The sequence below is a fragment of the Macrotis lagotis genome, chromosome X (genome assembly GCF_037893015.1).
Source record: "Macrotis lagotis isolate mMagLag1 chromosome X, bilby.v1.9.chrom.fasta, whole genome shotgun sequence".
In the NCBI taxonomy this organism is placed as follows: Eukaryota; Metazoa; Chordata; class Mammalia; order Peramelemorphia; family Peramelidae; genus Macrotis; species Macrotis lagotis.
Genome location: NC_133666.1, coordinates 554,937,354 through 554,953,175, shown reverse-complemented (window position 1 = coordinate 554,953,175; position 15,822 = coordinate 554,937,354). Strand labels below are relative to the sequence as shown.

The following is a 15,822-nucleotide window of genomic DNA, read 5'->3' as shown; positions in this document are numbered from 1 at the left end:
AAAGTGTTTACTTGTAGATTGTGAAAAATCACTACTCTAGGCCTATAAACATTTCTAATGTGGATGAGACATTTCTGGAAGTCCTTTCTAGTCTTTTTTCCTCCTAATTACTCAGGAACTTAATTGTCAGCACTTTTTCCAGTCTCATGATATTAAGGCTTCCCATAAGTAAAAAAAAAAAGTTCTTCCTCACAAAAGATTGGGACTCCTGGATTCAAATTTTGATTTTAATATAATTTTTAGATTATCTGGATGTTTGGAAATTATAGGTTTTCTACTAATCTTGATAGAAATTTTATGTTCTTTGTGTTTCCTTTCATTATAGACACCTAGAGAAGATGAGAAAATGCTATCTAGTGAGTAGTGGAGAGTGCTATCTCACTCCAGAAGTATTAATAAAACTTGATTTAAAAGATGGATCTTTCTGGAATGAACCACATTTGAGATGCATTCAGGCTGAAGTTTTGAAACCCTTACTTCAGTATTGGTAGGAAAATTGAAGCTTGAATTATAAAGCTATTTAATTTCTCTTCCTTAGACTTTGTAGGAAACTTGTTTTTCACAGATATAGAGAATTCTGAAATGGTAAAATCTGATTGCTTCACTTAAACTTTTTCCTGAATAACATCCATAGATTTCTCCCAAAGGTTCTAATTTTAAAAATTTAAAAAAGTCGGATGAGCAACTTCCTGATTGTTATCATGTTTGAGACCACATGGTATAGACCAGAAATCATATAATGTTCTCTGTAACTCAGTGACTAACTCTTTGCATCTGATCTATTTACTCTCTATACCTCTTCACTTGTTATGACCTAATATATCTTCCTGTCAAAGCATTCTTTCAATTGTTTTAACTTCTTGCAAACTATATCAAACATTTCTCTTCTTCCATCTTCCACATAAATGGCAAAATGGATTTCCTTAAGTGTATTTCTGATCATTCAGTTGCCTATTCAAATGATTCCCTATTGCCTCAAAAAAGGTAGAAATTCCTCTATTTTACTTTTAAAGCCATTCACAATTTGGCTCCCATCTATCTATCTAGCATCATCATAACACTTTTTAATTACACTGTGGTCCAGCCAAACTGAGCTTCTATCTATTCCTCCTTTTTATCTATTCCTGTTACTCCATCTCCCATTTCCATTTCTTTGGCTAGATTATATTCCTCCTTCACTTCTGCTTCACAAAAGTCCTCACTTCCTTTAAGACTAATTTCTACCTCTTTTACAGAGATTTTTTTAATATGAATCTTTTAACCTGATAACATTTTACTCCACAAACTACCTTGTATTTTGTATTTATTCTGTATAGATTCATTCAACTAGTATCTATTTGTTTTCTCCCCAGTAGAATATAATCACCTTGAGAAGATACTTTTAATTTAATTTTGTTTTGGCGTCCCCCGTTCCTAATATAGTGCCTGGACCTTAATAAGGACTTGCTTGATTGAAAACAAAAACTTTAGGAAGAGGTTCTTGATATAGGATTGTCATAGAGATATGACAGTTTATGAGCAGTTTAAAGTACTCTCATATGGGGGTTACAGTTGCTCTCCCAGAGTCCAGAAAGCAAAACTATCAGTAGTGAGTGAAAGTTGCAAAAAAGTAATTTAGACTTGATTAAAGGAAAAATTTCCAAAAAATTAGAATTATCCCAAAGTGAAATGGGCTAGTTTAGGAGTCACTGGATTCCCTGCCATCTGAAAGGAAAGACTAGATGACCACTTGCTCTTTTTTTTTTTTTTTTTTTTTGCCAGGGCAAATGGGGTTAAGTGGCTTGCCCAAGGCCATACGACTAGGTAATTACTAAGTGTCTGAGACCGGATTTGAACTCAGGTACTCCTGACTCCAAGGCCGGTGCTTTATCCACTGTGCCACCTAGCCACCCCCTAGCACTTGCTCTTTGTATAGAGAGTCCTAGACTACATGACCTCTGAGGAAGCTCTCTAGTCTGAAAGTCTTTGATTCTGTGAATTCACCAAATACTGTAGAGAACAATATGAGTAAAGATTGAATAGGATAAAGCATAAGACAGCAGGATAAGGTCAGTCGGAATTGATACCAGATTGTAGAGCAGTTAAATACCAAAGGAAAGACTATGTGAGTTGTGAGTTAACTCACTTGTCCCAGATAGTTACCTCATCCTTGATTTGACATACACATATTGGGTAAACATGCTTCATCACCTTTCTGCATTAGTGACAAAAGATGCCAAAATATTGGCTTCTGCTGTTTTTAGAATAGGATATTGACCACTCTCAATCAATTACAGATATTCCAATTGCTGATTTTTCTCTAGTCCCATCACCCCACTTGGCTTTCCAGCACTAGAATCATTATCATGCCATCGCTACTGGAAGAGGTGTGCATTAAATCTACCTGTGGCTGCATTCATCACTTGTAACTTTCCAGACTCTCATATTCCTCCCTGACTGGCATTCTCCTATAAGTCTTTTATATATATAAGTCCCACTGCTAGAATGTAAGTTCCTTGAGGGCAAGGACTCCCTTCAGTCTTGTTTTTATATTGTTAAATAAACACTTTTTCACTTATTTACTAATTTTAGTCAGTAAACATTTATTAAGCACCTTCTTTGTGTCAGTTGTTGTTCTAAGTACTGAGGATGCCAAGAAAGACAAAGGATAGTCCCTGTTCTCAAGGGGAAGATCACTCATGAAAAAAAGCCAACCCAGGTGGATTTACCTTTGCATGGATGGGGCATTCTGAGGTCCTGCAGTGGGGGTGGGAAATTCTGAGATGACTGAGATGAATCACCGGGTCTCTCCTACACTCCATTTAGAGAGAGGGTATACTCATAAGCTTTCAGAGTTGAGGGGAACTTACAAGATGGTTGGTTTTTGGAGACAGTGAGGAAGTCTAGGAGAGTAAAACAGGTGGGATGTAATCATTTTATTTATTTATTTATGAAGTAAAGGCAGATTTGTCTTATACTAAATTCTTCTCTATTTGTGCAATTCTAATATTTTTTATTCACCTTTTAATGATGAGCAGTAAAAAAAAAAAAGGTAGGGATGACCAGGCATGGATCATGGACTCTCAGGGCTGGAAAAAAACCTTAGAAGTCATTGAGTCTAACTCCCCTTCCCTTGTCCCTGAGGACAATAGATTTGGGCAAATTTTTATTAAACTACCTAAAAATCATGATTTTTTTTTTAAAAAGGACTGAACACTATTATATAATGTAAACTATAAACAAAACTGCCCAGTTCTATTAAAACCAGAGGGCAAAAGTGAAAATAGAATCTACTAATCATCTACCCAAAAGGAACCACAAAAGGACTTGCCCAAGACCATTCAGGAAATAAATGACAGAGCTGGAATTTAAACTCGGGAATTGTGACTAAAAATCCTGTGTTTTTCCCACTGTAGCAGATAAGATAAGATGTAGAAGATAAGAGGGCAGGGATGACTCTAGTAGTTGGAGCCAAATTGGTACATTGTAAATTTTGTAGACTTTTGATAATGACCAGGAGTCTTTTATTAAGACCTTCTTAAAGTTGCATTTCTCCCAACAGGGGGCCTAGATTCTGTGTAACACATAAGTATGAAATAAAAACTGCCAGTGCTGAGCTGAAATTCTGGCATTCCCGCCAAGAGCAACCAAGGAAAGATATTGATCCTTTCCCACAAATGGTGACACTTTTACCACTAAGACCTAAATCTTGCATGCCACAGATGCCTTCATTAAAGGTGAGTTGGACTGTTAAGGTCATTATTGTGAAGTCTGTATTAAAAAAATTCATGTTTGGTTCATATGTTATATCTTCATCAAGTTTAATCATAAAAATCTTTTAAGAATATGTATCTTGAAATAACTAATAAACAAGAATAAAATGTAATGCCATGCTTTATATATATATATATATACATATACATATACATATATATATATATATATATTTTATATATAATAATGTTTGTTCTTCATTCTCAAAGAATTACCAGGACATCAGGGAGTTGATGTCATGACAAGCACATAAATTGGATTTGAGTGCTAAGTCACCAGCCTGGGTCCAGTGACCAGATATGAATCAGGACAACTGGAGATGGCCCTGGAGGGGGGCAATCAGTTATTAAGTGATTTGCCCAAAGTCACACAGCTAATATATGGCAAGCGTCTGAGTCCAGATTTGAACTCCCTTCTTCCTGACTCCAAGGACAGTGCTCCATCTACTGCACCATATAGATAGATAGATAGATAGATAGATAGATAGATAGATAGATAGATAGATAGATACACATTTATATGTATGTATATAAATTGAGCACCCATGTCTTTCTTAGTTTCAAGGATGATCAGAACTTTGCTTCCTTCTGCCTTGGATTTTATCCTGGCTATCTTTTCTTAACCTTTTGATTAGTTGTAGGTACTTGGTTTAGCCCTGTTCTAACAGGGTTTGCCTTTCTCAACCTGGGCATCTCTGTTCATCCCTCCTACTTCTCCCTTTTCTGCTTCACACAGTTGTCTGACACCTTGGGAAAAATCTATCCTCAGGTCAAATTTCCATAGAAAACAATAGCTGACCTGAATTCCTTCCTCTGTGATTTATATGCTCCCATCCTATCATTCTTTACCCTCTCCCATGATTCTGAAGACTATTACCTTTATTTCCTATATCCTGTTCTAGATCTCTCATTGATCCCTTACTCTCATCTCCTCAATCCAATCTCAAGTCTTTCTCTCTTGCTTTTGTAATATATTCTCTTTTTATTCCCTTTATTTTTCCAACTACATGTAATGGTAGTTTTCAACAATCTTTTTTTTTTTACATTTTTTTCCCCTCCCTCTCTTCCCTCTCCCCTCCCCCTGACAGAAAGCAATGTAACATGAGCTCTTCATTTATAACCATACTAAACATAGACCTTTATCATTCATATTGTGAAAGAAGAATCACATCCAAATGGAAGAGATAAAAAAATAACATAATTTATAAGACAATTTTCTTTTACAAATTGAAGATAGTAAATTTTGGTCTACATTTAAACTCCATAGTTCCTTCTCTGGATATTGATGGCATTCTCCATCTTTTTGTAATATATTCTAAAGTCTTTTCTTTTCGGTTTAAGCTCCCAGGTCATATGTAATCCTGAACGTGTGGTGCTTTGGTCTTTGAACTGTTTCCTTTTCAATGTTTTAAATATTTTTTCTCTGATATCAGAACTCTGAATTTTTCCTATGGCTTTGTTTTGGGGTTCCTTTCAGGGAGATGATTTGTGTATTCTTTCTACTTTACTTTGCCCTCTGCTTCTAATAGAACTGGACAGTTTTTGTTTATGATTTACATATTTCATTATAAAATAGAGTGTTCAGTTCTTTTTTTTAAAATCATGGTTTTTATTTAGTTTAGTGATTCTTAAACTTCCTCTCCTTGACCTGTTTTCATGTTAATTGTTTTTTACATCAGATATATTATATTTTCTTTATTTTTGTTTTAATATTTCTTATTGCCTTATGGAGTCATCGATTTCTGTTTTTGTTTTTTTTTCTAGTTACAGGCATCTCTTCTACTTGGATAAAATATCATTTTTTCTTTTAAAGTATTCTTAAATTTTTTCAGAGCTTTTATTTGATTTTTAGTTTTTTTGATTTTTTTTCTCATGAAAAAATCCATTTCTTTGTTAATCATCACTGTTCATTTGACAAACAAGTCATATGATATGTTTGCTGACTAAGGTGTTTGCTGGGTTCTTTTGGGTTTCCTTGTTAAGATAATATACTTACATTTATTTAACTTCTGAATAAACTAATAGTTGATGTTGACCACGTTCCAAGTTTATTAAATAACCTAGGACTAAATCTTTCTAAAATTATAATCTACATCATTTGGTCGTGATTATTGTTATTGTTTGTTCTTGTTTTTAGCTAATTCTTATTGAGTCTGGAGTCAAGAAAAACCTGAGTTTCCATCTGGTCCCAGACATTTACTAGCCATGTAATCCTTGAAATTAGCATCATTTATCCTCTCCATTTCCTTATCTGTAAAATGGTTGTGATGACAGAATCTACTTCCCAAGTTGTTGTGAGGATAAAAATGAGAATATATTTATAAACTTTAAATCTCTTTATAAATGATGCTGTTACTACTATTGTAAAGTGAGTTGTCCATTTATATTTTCAGGTCTCAGCTTTCCAAATCTACTTCACCATTAACTGAGGGTTTCATCTTTTTCTTTTTAATTTTTTAAATTCTAGGTTATCTGTGTGAGAATAGTTCCTTTTCCAAGAGTAATAATGACTAAGTACTAGACACAACTTTTTACTCTATAATCATAAAATGGCATTTTTGTTACTTACTGACTATGATGATCATAGTTTTTTTAGTTTCTTTTTAAGGTTCAAAAATTTGTGGTCTTTGATCTCCAGGAGGTTAAACTAAAATATTCTTAAATAATTGTTCTCTTTATATAATTTTAAAATCTAGGAGATGTTAAGCATGCTTATTATGTAGGGCATTATATTGTACATAAAAGATAAAGTAGATTTTTGTTCTGCAGCTGCTTAACTTATAAGAGGAGCTAACATTCTTATAAATGCAAATCTTTTAGTAATTAGAACAACAATAATGAAGTTATGATATCAAAAGAAAGAAGATATAGTTTTGCAATGGCCTGAAAATGTTCAGGTTTTCTTCAAGAGTCTTAAGGCAATTTTTTTAATCTACATATTCTAAGAGAAGAAGAATATTTCTCTGTAAAGTTGAATATTTTGGAGGGAAGGATATACTCTATTTCCAATACAAATGGGCTTCTATGGGCTAGTTATCCAGTTGATTTGGATAGAAAGAAATCTTTAACTATATTGGTGCAAGGATGTATATAAGGGAAATGATATATGTGAATCCTTAAATAATTTAATATAGATCTGAGGATTAGGGTTCAAAGTGGAAATATTTTCTTCCATATATTCTTTCACATTGTACATCATACTATCTCTTTTTAGAAGGAAGAGTTGCTTCAACCACAAACTTTGAAATCTGTCAGAAAGTATTCCAACAAATCTGTAAAAGCAAGCTCAGCAATTAGAAAATCAGTGGTGATGAATGAGGTTCCTAATGAAACTTCGGAACAGGACCAAGCTGGGAAGAGGTGGGTACAATTACAAAGGAAGTCTCTGTTCTCTTTTTTCACTCAAGATAATATTGGGAATGGAAACAGGTGTGTTTCCATTATCTGAAAATCTCATTTGTTTGAAGGATTTTCATATTCAATAGAAAATGAGAATTGAGTGGTGTTGGATGAAGGTTCTTATGTTTAAGGAGTAAATATTCCTACATGTTATTTCTGCATGTGAGTGCATACTACTGATGGATGGGTATAGAGATTACTAATATCAAAGGGAGAGTCCTTTGTCTTACTTAACTTGTCTTAAGAACTCTCAGAGTATCTTGCTCTTAAGTAGCAAATAGTAATACTGTCATTTCATTTTATTTTTTATTATTTTTTCTTTGCCCATTGCCTATCCTTTACCATCAATGAATTTTATTTCTAAAAATTGTTATTTTCAATTAAGTTCACCAAACAGTTATGAAGTATCTACTGCATGTAAAGCACTATGTTTAAGTGCTGAGAATCAAAGAGCAAAAAAAGGACCTGATTTAAAGGAACTTACATTCTATTTGTGTAAATGCACAGAGAGCAGAAGATGGGAATACAGGAAAGGATTAATAGTTCAGTTTTGTTTTCTCCCTAGCAGAATGTAAGCCTCAAGGGAAGATTTTTTTGTTTTGTTTTGTTTTCCTAGCCAGGCAAGTAATAAATACTTATTGATTTTAATTTGAGTTTAAATTAAACATTTAAATGAATACGTGAAAATAGTATAAATAATATTAAAAAGACAGATGGAAGTCAAGTTGTGGAATCACTGAATATATTTGAATAGTAAAGTGTTATGGTCAGAATGAATTAGAGGAAAGACTAAAGGCAGGGGAGAGCATTTGGGAAGTTTACCTAAGACCAGGAAAAACATAATCATGTCCTGTACTAGGATGATGGATGGGGAAAGAAGGGGACTGGTGTGAGAAATGTTTGAGGTAATGGTTGAGTAGATGGTTGAGGTAGAGTGGACAATATCCTTGCAACTGATTAGAATTGGGGGCAAAAGGGAGAAAAAAGTCAAGGTTGTGTACCTGGGTGAAATGTAGATGATGAGTGATATGGGACAGGAGATCAAGACAGAGTCTGAGACTTTGTAGATCTGTGATGTGATAGTATCAATGGCTTTTGACTTTGGTGAGAAGGGCCACCTTACATCAGTGACTGGAGTAAGGGCAGAGAAGCTTCAAGATAATGTCAAGAGACTGGGAAATGAAAAGATGTTCATCATGGCAACTGTCCTCTCTTTTGTTATTAAAATTTCAAGGCCTTTCATAAAGCAAATGGCAAAAGGTGAAGATGAGGGATAGAAGAGATTTGGAATAGTCTCTGGAGAGTGAGATAGTGAATCATTTAGGAAGGTGAAAAAACATTAAATTGTTGCAGCTCTTGAAAGGAAATAATGTGTAACCAGTCTGGAAAGATTGATGAGATCCAGGTTGCAAGGAGCTTTAAATAAGTAGAGGTTGTTTTTTAATCCCAGAAAATATTTACTAGAGTTACTAGAGATTCTTGAGTAGAGGAGTGATATGGTTGGTAAACCTATGATTTGAGAATACTAGTTTGGCAATTGTGTGGAAGATGGATGGATTAGAGAAGGGAGAGACTAGAGACAGAGATACTAATTAGAAGGCTATTGATTACAGTGGTCCAGGTGAGTAATAATCAGGGCCTGACTAGTGTGGTAATAGAGGGTGTAGAGAGAAAGAGACAGATATGATAGAGAATTTAAGAAAGAAGAGGAAAAGGCCCAGATCAAAGTCCTGGGATTATATTTACACATGGGGAGTAGAACATGGATGATGATCCTGAATTGTAGATTGAGAAGTATCAGTTAAAAAGGTAGGAAGAGAATCATGATGGATCAGTGTTGTAAAAATCAGGGAAGAAAAAGTAGACAGAGAGAGCAGGTTGTCAACAATGTTGAATGCTTCAGTAAAGTCAAGAAGGAATAAGATGAATGAAAAGGTCTTGGATTTAGCAATTAAGAGATCATCAGTTCAAATCTGGCTTCAGATCCTTGCCAGTTACTAATTATGTGAGCCTTGGCAAGTCAATTATTCCCAACTGCCTTGCAAAAAACCCCCAAACCCCAAATAAACAAAAAAGGAGATCAGTGATGTTGGAGAAAATAGTGGTAGAAACAGAATCCAGATCACAGGGTTGATGAATGGGTGACAGAAAGGTATTAAACATAAACTCCACTTATTTTAGTTTTTTGCTTTGAACTGATACTGTATTAATAGTTTAAATGTCACACTTACAAATCATAGACCAAGCAAAAGAAACAGGAAAGAATGAATTCCAAAGTTTATGATTCTTAGAATCTTAGAAATGAATGATTTCCCATATTTATAGTCTTTGTAACTTGTTAATAAGGATGGTCTAATAAATAATAGTAAAAGTAAGAATTTTTATCAAATGCAAAGATTTTAAAAACAATTGAACTCACTGAATTTTAAAAAAAATTGCATTATTTTGGTAATAATATGGGTTTGTTACATTATAGTATTGATAGTGAAAATGAGTTTTAATGATTTTTTAACCCTCCTGTTACTTCCAAATATAATTTCTTTTCTCAGTATGGAACTTACACTTTTAAGGAAAAACAACCAAGCAAAACCAACTGATAATGTGTCCCTTTTTGAATAACATTTGTAATGTCCTGTACCCATGGGCTCCCCCCACCCCCGACTTCTGCTGGGAGAAGTGAGAGCTATTGTATTTTATTTCTCTAGGACTAAGATTGGCTATTATAGTTAGTCAGACTTACATTTTATCTATTATTGCAAATAATGAAATACTGTTTTAATTTTCACTATACTATTATTTAAAAAACATTGTGAGATAATAGATGAAATATAGTGCTTTAATGGGTGTCAACAAGACTTGGGTTCATATTCTATCTCTGATACTTACTGGTTATATGACCCCCTAACCTCTCTGATCTTCAGGAAATTCTCCAAGACACAATTATAATTTGTGATATGAGTAAGTGAATGAAACTCCCATATAAAATCAACAATAGATTTCTTCATCTTCCCCCCAAACTAGTGTCCCTTCCAATTTCCTATTTTTTAACATCAGATTTTAAAGCTTTAAGATTATTTTTAAATTTTAATTCAATTTAAAATTTTTTAAATTTCTTCTCCATATTTATGTTTTTTAACAATTTTTCTCAAATTCATTCCCTTTTTCCCTTTTCTGTGTCATCAGCTTAGTTCAGACCCTTATCATCTTACACTTGAACTATCAGAAATAACTTCCTCTACGGATAGAAGTTTACAGTTACCTGTAACAGAGTTGCATGGGTCACTGAGAGTTTTTAGTTGAGTTGTCCATGGTCATACAACTAAAATGTGTCAGAGTCAGCATGAGAGTGGGCTCCATGACTCAGAGACTAGCTTATTTACTTTGTCATGCTGCTTCTAAATGAAATACTATGATGCAAAGCCAAGCCAAAATTGTAGAGTAACAGGAAGAAGTTCAACTAAATTTCCTCTCCTTCTTCCACAATTTCTTTAAAATCTAGAAAATATGCCAGACAGAATCCTGTTTGGGAAATTTAAGAAAAAAATTACCATGCCATTTTTCTAGTAGGGTTGAGCATAATGAGACCAGACCATGTCTATGGACACTAGAGTATTCCCAACATGATTCCCTGGTACAAAGATCAAGACTATACCTCTGGATAAGAAGAGGACATTGACTTACAAAGAAGGGCTGCCCATGTACAGGATTCAGGTATCAAAGCCTATTGGCAGCTCTGTCATTCACTGCCCATTTTCAGGGCACAGATCCAGGGTAGACGGTGATATATACTTAAGGGTGGTGTTAGAGACTGAAGATTGGGTGGGAACTTGACAGTGGATATTAGGGATTTACTCAGAATTTAGAAGCAGTCACATGACCAACAAGATGACATTTAGATCTATTTTCAGATCCTCATAACTTATCAAAATTTCCAAAGTAGAAATAATGCACCAGAGATAAAACAATTTTAGCTGTCCTCTTGGTCTAGGACCCAAAAAGCAAAGAAGAAAAATCTCATGAGTTTTATTCATCATCCACCATGCTCACTAGTCAACCTCGGTCTTGCAAAAGAATGTCACATTATTTCCTGACTCCTTCTCCTTAACCCCTTCCCTTCCCCCCTCCCTCAGTCCCTTTTCTAGTATGCAGAAATCCAAACTCCAAACTGCATTGAATGCTTCAGGAGAGCAGAGGCAGAGAGAGAACAGATAACCTGGGTTTATAAAAGAGCAATACCATGCCCTTACCCCTTTCTCTCAATGCCACAGAGATCCAGATTCCAAATGGTAGCTATATTAGCAGAAGCATGGCAGTACTCTCTAACACTGGGCCAGAGAACCTGATGAACCAGGGGTGCAGGACACCATGTGGGTGGAGGTGCTTTGGCATTCCACTAAACCTGAGAAAAAGAGCCTAGTATATAGTTAGGGACAATTCTATTCTTCTGTCAACCCCAAAGTCACTTAGGATAGAGACCTAGACTGGCCAATCTTGAATTTCCCGTTTAAGGAAGAGACCTGAGACACTTTGAGATCTGTCCACCAGGGATATGATCAGTCTATCACAGGTCACAAGAGGGGAGGATGAGAAAGCAAACAAAATATAGGGGAAATGACTGAAAACTAAAAGACCTCAATAAGCAGAAAAACCAACAGGGAAAACATCAGAAAGAAACACATTGCCTCATAAGTAATGGGAAGTCTCATTAAATGATAGGAAATACAAATACACAGAAGTGAAAGACAGTCTGGAAGAAGAGAAGCAATAACATTAAAAGAGATCATACTATTCTTGGTGGAGTTGTGAACTGATCCAACAATTCTGGAGAGCAATTTGGAGCTATGCCCAAAGGACTATAAAACTGCATACCCGGGGCGGCTAGGTGGTGTAGTGGATAAAGCACCAGCCCTAGAGTCAGGAGTACCTGAGTTCATATCTGGCCTCAGCCACTTAATAATTATCTAGCTGTGTGGCCTTGGGCAAGCCGCTTAACCACATTTGCCTAGCAAAAACCTAAAAAAACCACAAAACAAAACAAAAAAAAACTGCATACCCTTTGAACCAATACCACTGCTAGGTCTATATATCAAAGAGATCACAAAAAAAGGGGGAAAAATGACTCATGTACAAAAATATTTATTGCAACTATTTTTGTAGTAGTGGCATAGAATTGGAAATTGAGGGAATGCCCATCAATTGGGGAATGGTTGAATATATTATGGACTGTGAATGTAGAATACTATTCTTTAAGAAATCATGAGCAGGCGGACTTAAGAAAAGCCTGGAAAGATTTGCATGAGCTGATGCTGATTAAAGTGAGCAGAACCAGAAAAACATTAAACACATTAACAGCAACATTGTATGATGATCAATTATGATGGACTTAGCTCCTCAGCACTTCAGTGATCAAGGACAATTCTAAAAGATTCAGTGATAGAAGATGCCATGTACATCCAGAGGAAAAACTATAGAATTTGAATGTAAACCAAAGCATATTATTTTTACTTTTTAAAAACGTTTTACATTTTTTCTTTCTCCTACTTTTTCTCCTTTAGTTCTGATTCTTCTTTCACAATGTGACTAATATGGAAATATGATAAACATTGGTATACACTTATATATCCCATATCAGACTATTCACTGAGGGAAGGAAAGGAGGTAGAATGCTGAAAACTATATTTATATTTGAAAAAAATAAAATAACATTCAAAAGAGAGAGACAACATACTATCCTCACATACAAAATATGATTTCAGATACAGAATGTAGAGATAATTTAAAGATCATAAGTCTCCTAGAAGAAAATAGCAAGTCAAGGAAACCAAACACCATAATACAAAATATTACAAGTTCTAGTCCAAAAGATCCATAGGTCATCTCCAGAAGGAGGAAGAAAACAAACCCCATCAACCTGAGGCTGCAAACTCCAAGGGATATAGAATTTTCATTTAAAAATTGCATTGTAAAAACAACAAATTATGCAAGTAGTCAAAAAAAGAGATCTCAAATACAAAGGAAAGGAAGTTAAAAATAATATTGGATAATTTTGCACCCATAAGAAAATGCAGGAGAAAATGGAATAATGTGGAAAAGCAATGGAGCCAAAGGTGAGCTACCTGACAAATCTGAGCATAACCATAAATGCAAAAAGAACATCCAGTAACAGAGAGAATGTATAATATTCTTGGAAAGAAAACTAATCTTGAAGAGTTAAATACATGAAACAACAGAAATTTAAGAGAAGTGAATGAATACTGCAGTCAAAGACAATAGCAATAGAATAACACCAAAGAGAGACCAGACTCTATTCTAAACATACAAAAGAAAAGGAGGTTGAAGGTGGAAGTCAGGTAGAGGTGATGGTGGTGAGATGAATCTGGGGATCATAGACTGAGTCACACAGCACCCTATGTACAAGTTTTTGTTTTCAATGGGACTAAATTACAAAATGGGAGCATATATTAAATGACTGGGGGAGAATTGAAAAAAATGACTAGGGGAGGAGAAAATGATGTGCACTAGTCAAGTCTTGGGTGAGAATGAGGGGAAGATGACAGCTGTTGTCTTTCAGAGAGGGGAGAGTCTGTAGGGGAAAGAATGAGGTGTCAGAGAGTGCGAGAAAGGGGATAAAAGAGGAATGCCTTGTTTTGGTTGGTTGTGCTACTAATGAATGCTGCTCCTATATAATAAGCAAAGGAGAGATGTTCTGTGAAGGGAGATAGGGGCCTTGCACTGGTTGTTGTCTTCAGGGATTTGGTACTTGAAAAGATCATTTTGTTAAAAGACAATGCCTAATTTTTGGTCCTTGAAAACAAATGTTTGACTTCAAGAATCTGAAAAATTCTGAAATTGTGGCCTGATATAGGACACCAAAAGCCATTCCCCAATAGATAAGTAGTCAAAGATTATAAACAGATTCTTCTCAAAATAATTACAACATATTAACACATTCGTAGAAATGTGTAGATTTTTTCATATATATTGTTCAGTTATATTTATTTTTCTTTTTGTTCTTTAAAAATTGTTGTTTAGTTCTTTCTTCATGACTTGGAGTTTTCTTGGCAAAGATATTGGAGTGGTTTGCATTTCCTTTTCCAACTCATTTTATAGATGAAAGAGAGATTTACCCAGGTTCACCCAGCTAGTAAGTACCTGAGCCTGGATTTAAAGATCTTTTTGACTCTAGGCCCAGTGCTCTTATCAACTGCATCACACCTAGCTGCCCACTATATTCATTCATTCATTCATTCATTTCTCTGTCCATTTATTTATTTATTCATTCATTCATTCATTCAATCATCCAATTATTTATTTATTTATTTATTTTTAAAGATTTGAGTTTTACAATTTTTCCTCCCAATCTTACCCCCCCCCCCCACTGGTTGTACATTGATCCAAATTGAGTGTGTTGAGAGAGAAATCATATTGTAGGGTTCTGGTTTTTAATCCACTCTGCTATTCGCTTATGTTTTAAGGGAGAGTTCATCCCATTCACATTCAAAGTTATGATTACTAATTCTTTATTGCCTTCTATGCTATCTTCCCTCTGTTTGTATTTTTCCCCCTTTCCCCCTTTATCCGTATTCCCCAGTATTTTGTTTCTGAATATCAACCCCCTTCAATGTATTTGCCCTCCTATATCACTCCCTCCCCTTTCTTTCCCCTTTCCCTTCCTTTTGTTAGTTCCTCTCCCCTCCCCCTCCCTTTCTCTGTCCCCACTCCCCTTTTTCCCTTTTAATACTTGAAAGGTTAGATGTTTCTTAAGTTAACTGAGTATGTGTAAGTTGACTTTAAGCCAAGTATGATGAGAAGAAGATTCAGGTGTTTCTCATCTCCTCCCTTCTTCCCCCTCTATTACCATAGGTATTTTGTACCTCTTAATGTAATGAGATTTACCCCATTCAATCCTCTCCCTCCTCCCATCTCCTTCCTGTCCCCCTTTTTAAGGAGGTAGTGTTTTTAAAAATCATTCTATCTGAGTCATAGAAAATTCTGAGTATCCGTCACTTCTATCTAAGTACATTCTATCTAATAGAGTTAAAATTCTTGAGAGTTATTAGAGTCTTTCTCCCAAGTGGGGTTAAAGCCAGTTACATCCCATTGGATTGCAGTCTCATGGATAGGTCATGAATGTCCATCACTTCTGGCTAGGTATATTCTCTCTGTTAGAGTTACAATTCTCAAGATTTATGAAGAACTTTTCCCCCATGCTGGGATATAGCCAATTTCAACTTGTTGGATAGCTGTTTTTTTTCTTTTACAGCACCCCCCCCCCCGTTTTAACCTTTTCATGTGTCTCTTGAACCTCCTGTTTGATGTCCAAATTTTCTATTTAGCTCTGGTCTTTTCATCAGGAATTTTTGGAATTCTTCCATTTCATTAAATGTCTGTTGTTTTCCCTTGAAGAGAAGGCTCAGCTTTGTGGGATAGTGGATTTTGGCTGCATTCCAAACTCCCTTGCTCTTCAAAATATCTTGTTCCAGGCCCTTCGATCCTTTAATGTTGATGCAGTCAGGTCCTGTGTAATCTTTACTGTGGCTCCTTGATATTTAAATTGTTTCTTTCTGGCTGCTTGCAGGATTTTCTCTTTTATCTGATAGTTCTGGAATTTGGCTATAACATTCCATGGTGTTTTCATTTTAGGATCTTTTTCTGGAGGGGATCGATGTAT

At 35.1% G+C, this 15,822-nt stretch overlaps 1 protein-coding gene across 3 annotated transcripts in view; it reads left to right on the top strand.

The window, feature by feature from the left end:
• RGS22 (regulator of G protein signaling 22) overlaps window positions 1–15,822 on the top strand; it is a 187,628-nt gene that overhangs the window by 60,272 nt on the left and 111,534 nt on the right. For all 3 annotated transcript variants that reach the window (XM_074200605.1, XM_074200607.1, XM_074200606.1), the window contains exons 9-11: window positions 326–487; window positions 3,542–3,716; window positions 6,967–7,112. In XM_074200605.1, coding sequence (XP_074056706.1) covers window positions 326–487; window positions 3,542–3,716; window positions 6,967–7,112 — 483 coding nt within the window. The remainder of the gene's footprint in view (window positions 1–325; window positions 488–3,541; window positions 3,717–6,966; window positions 7,113–15,822) is intronic.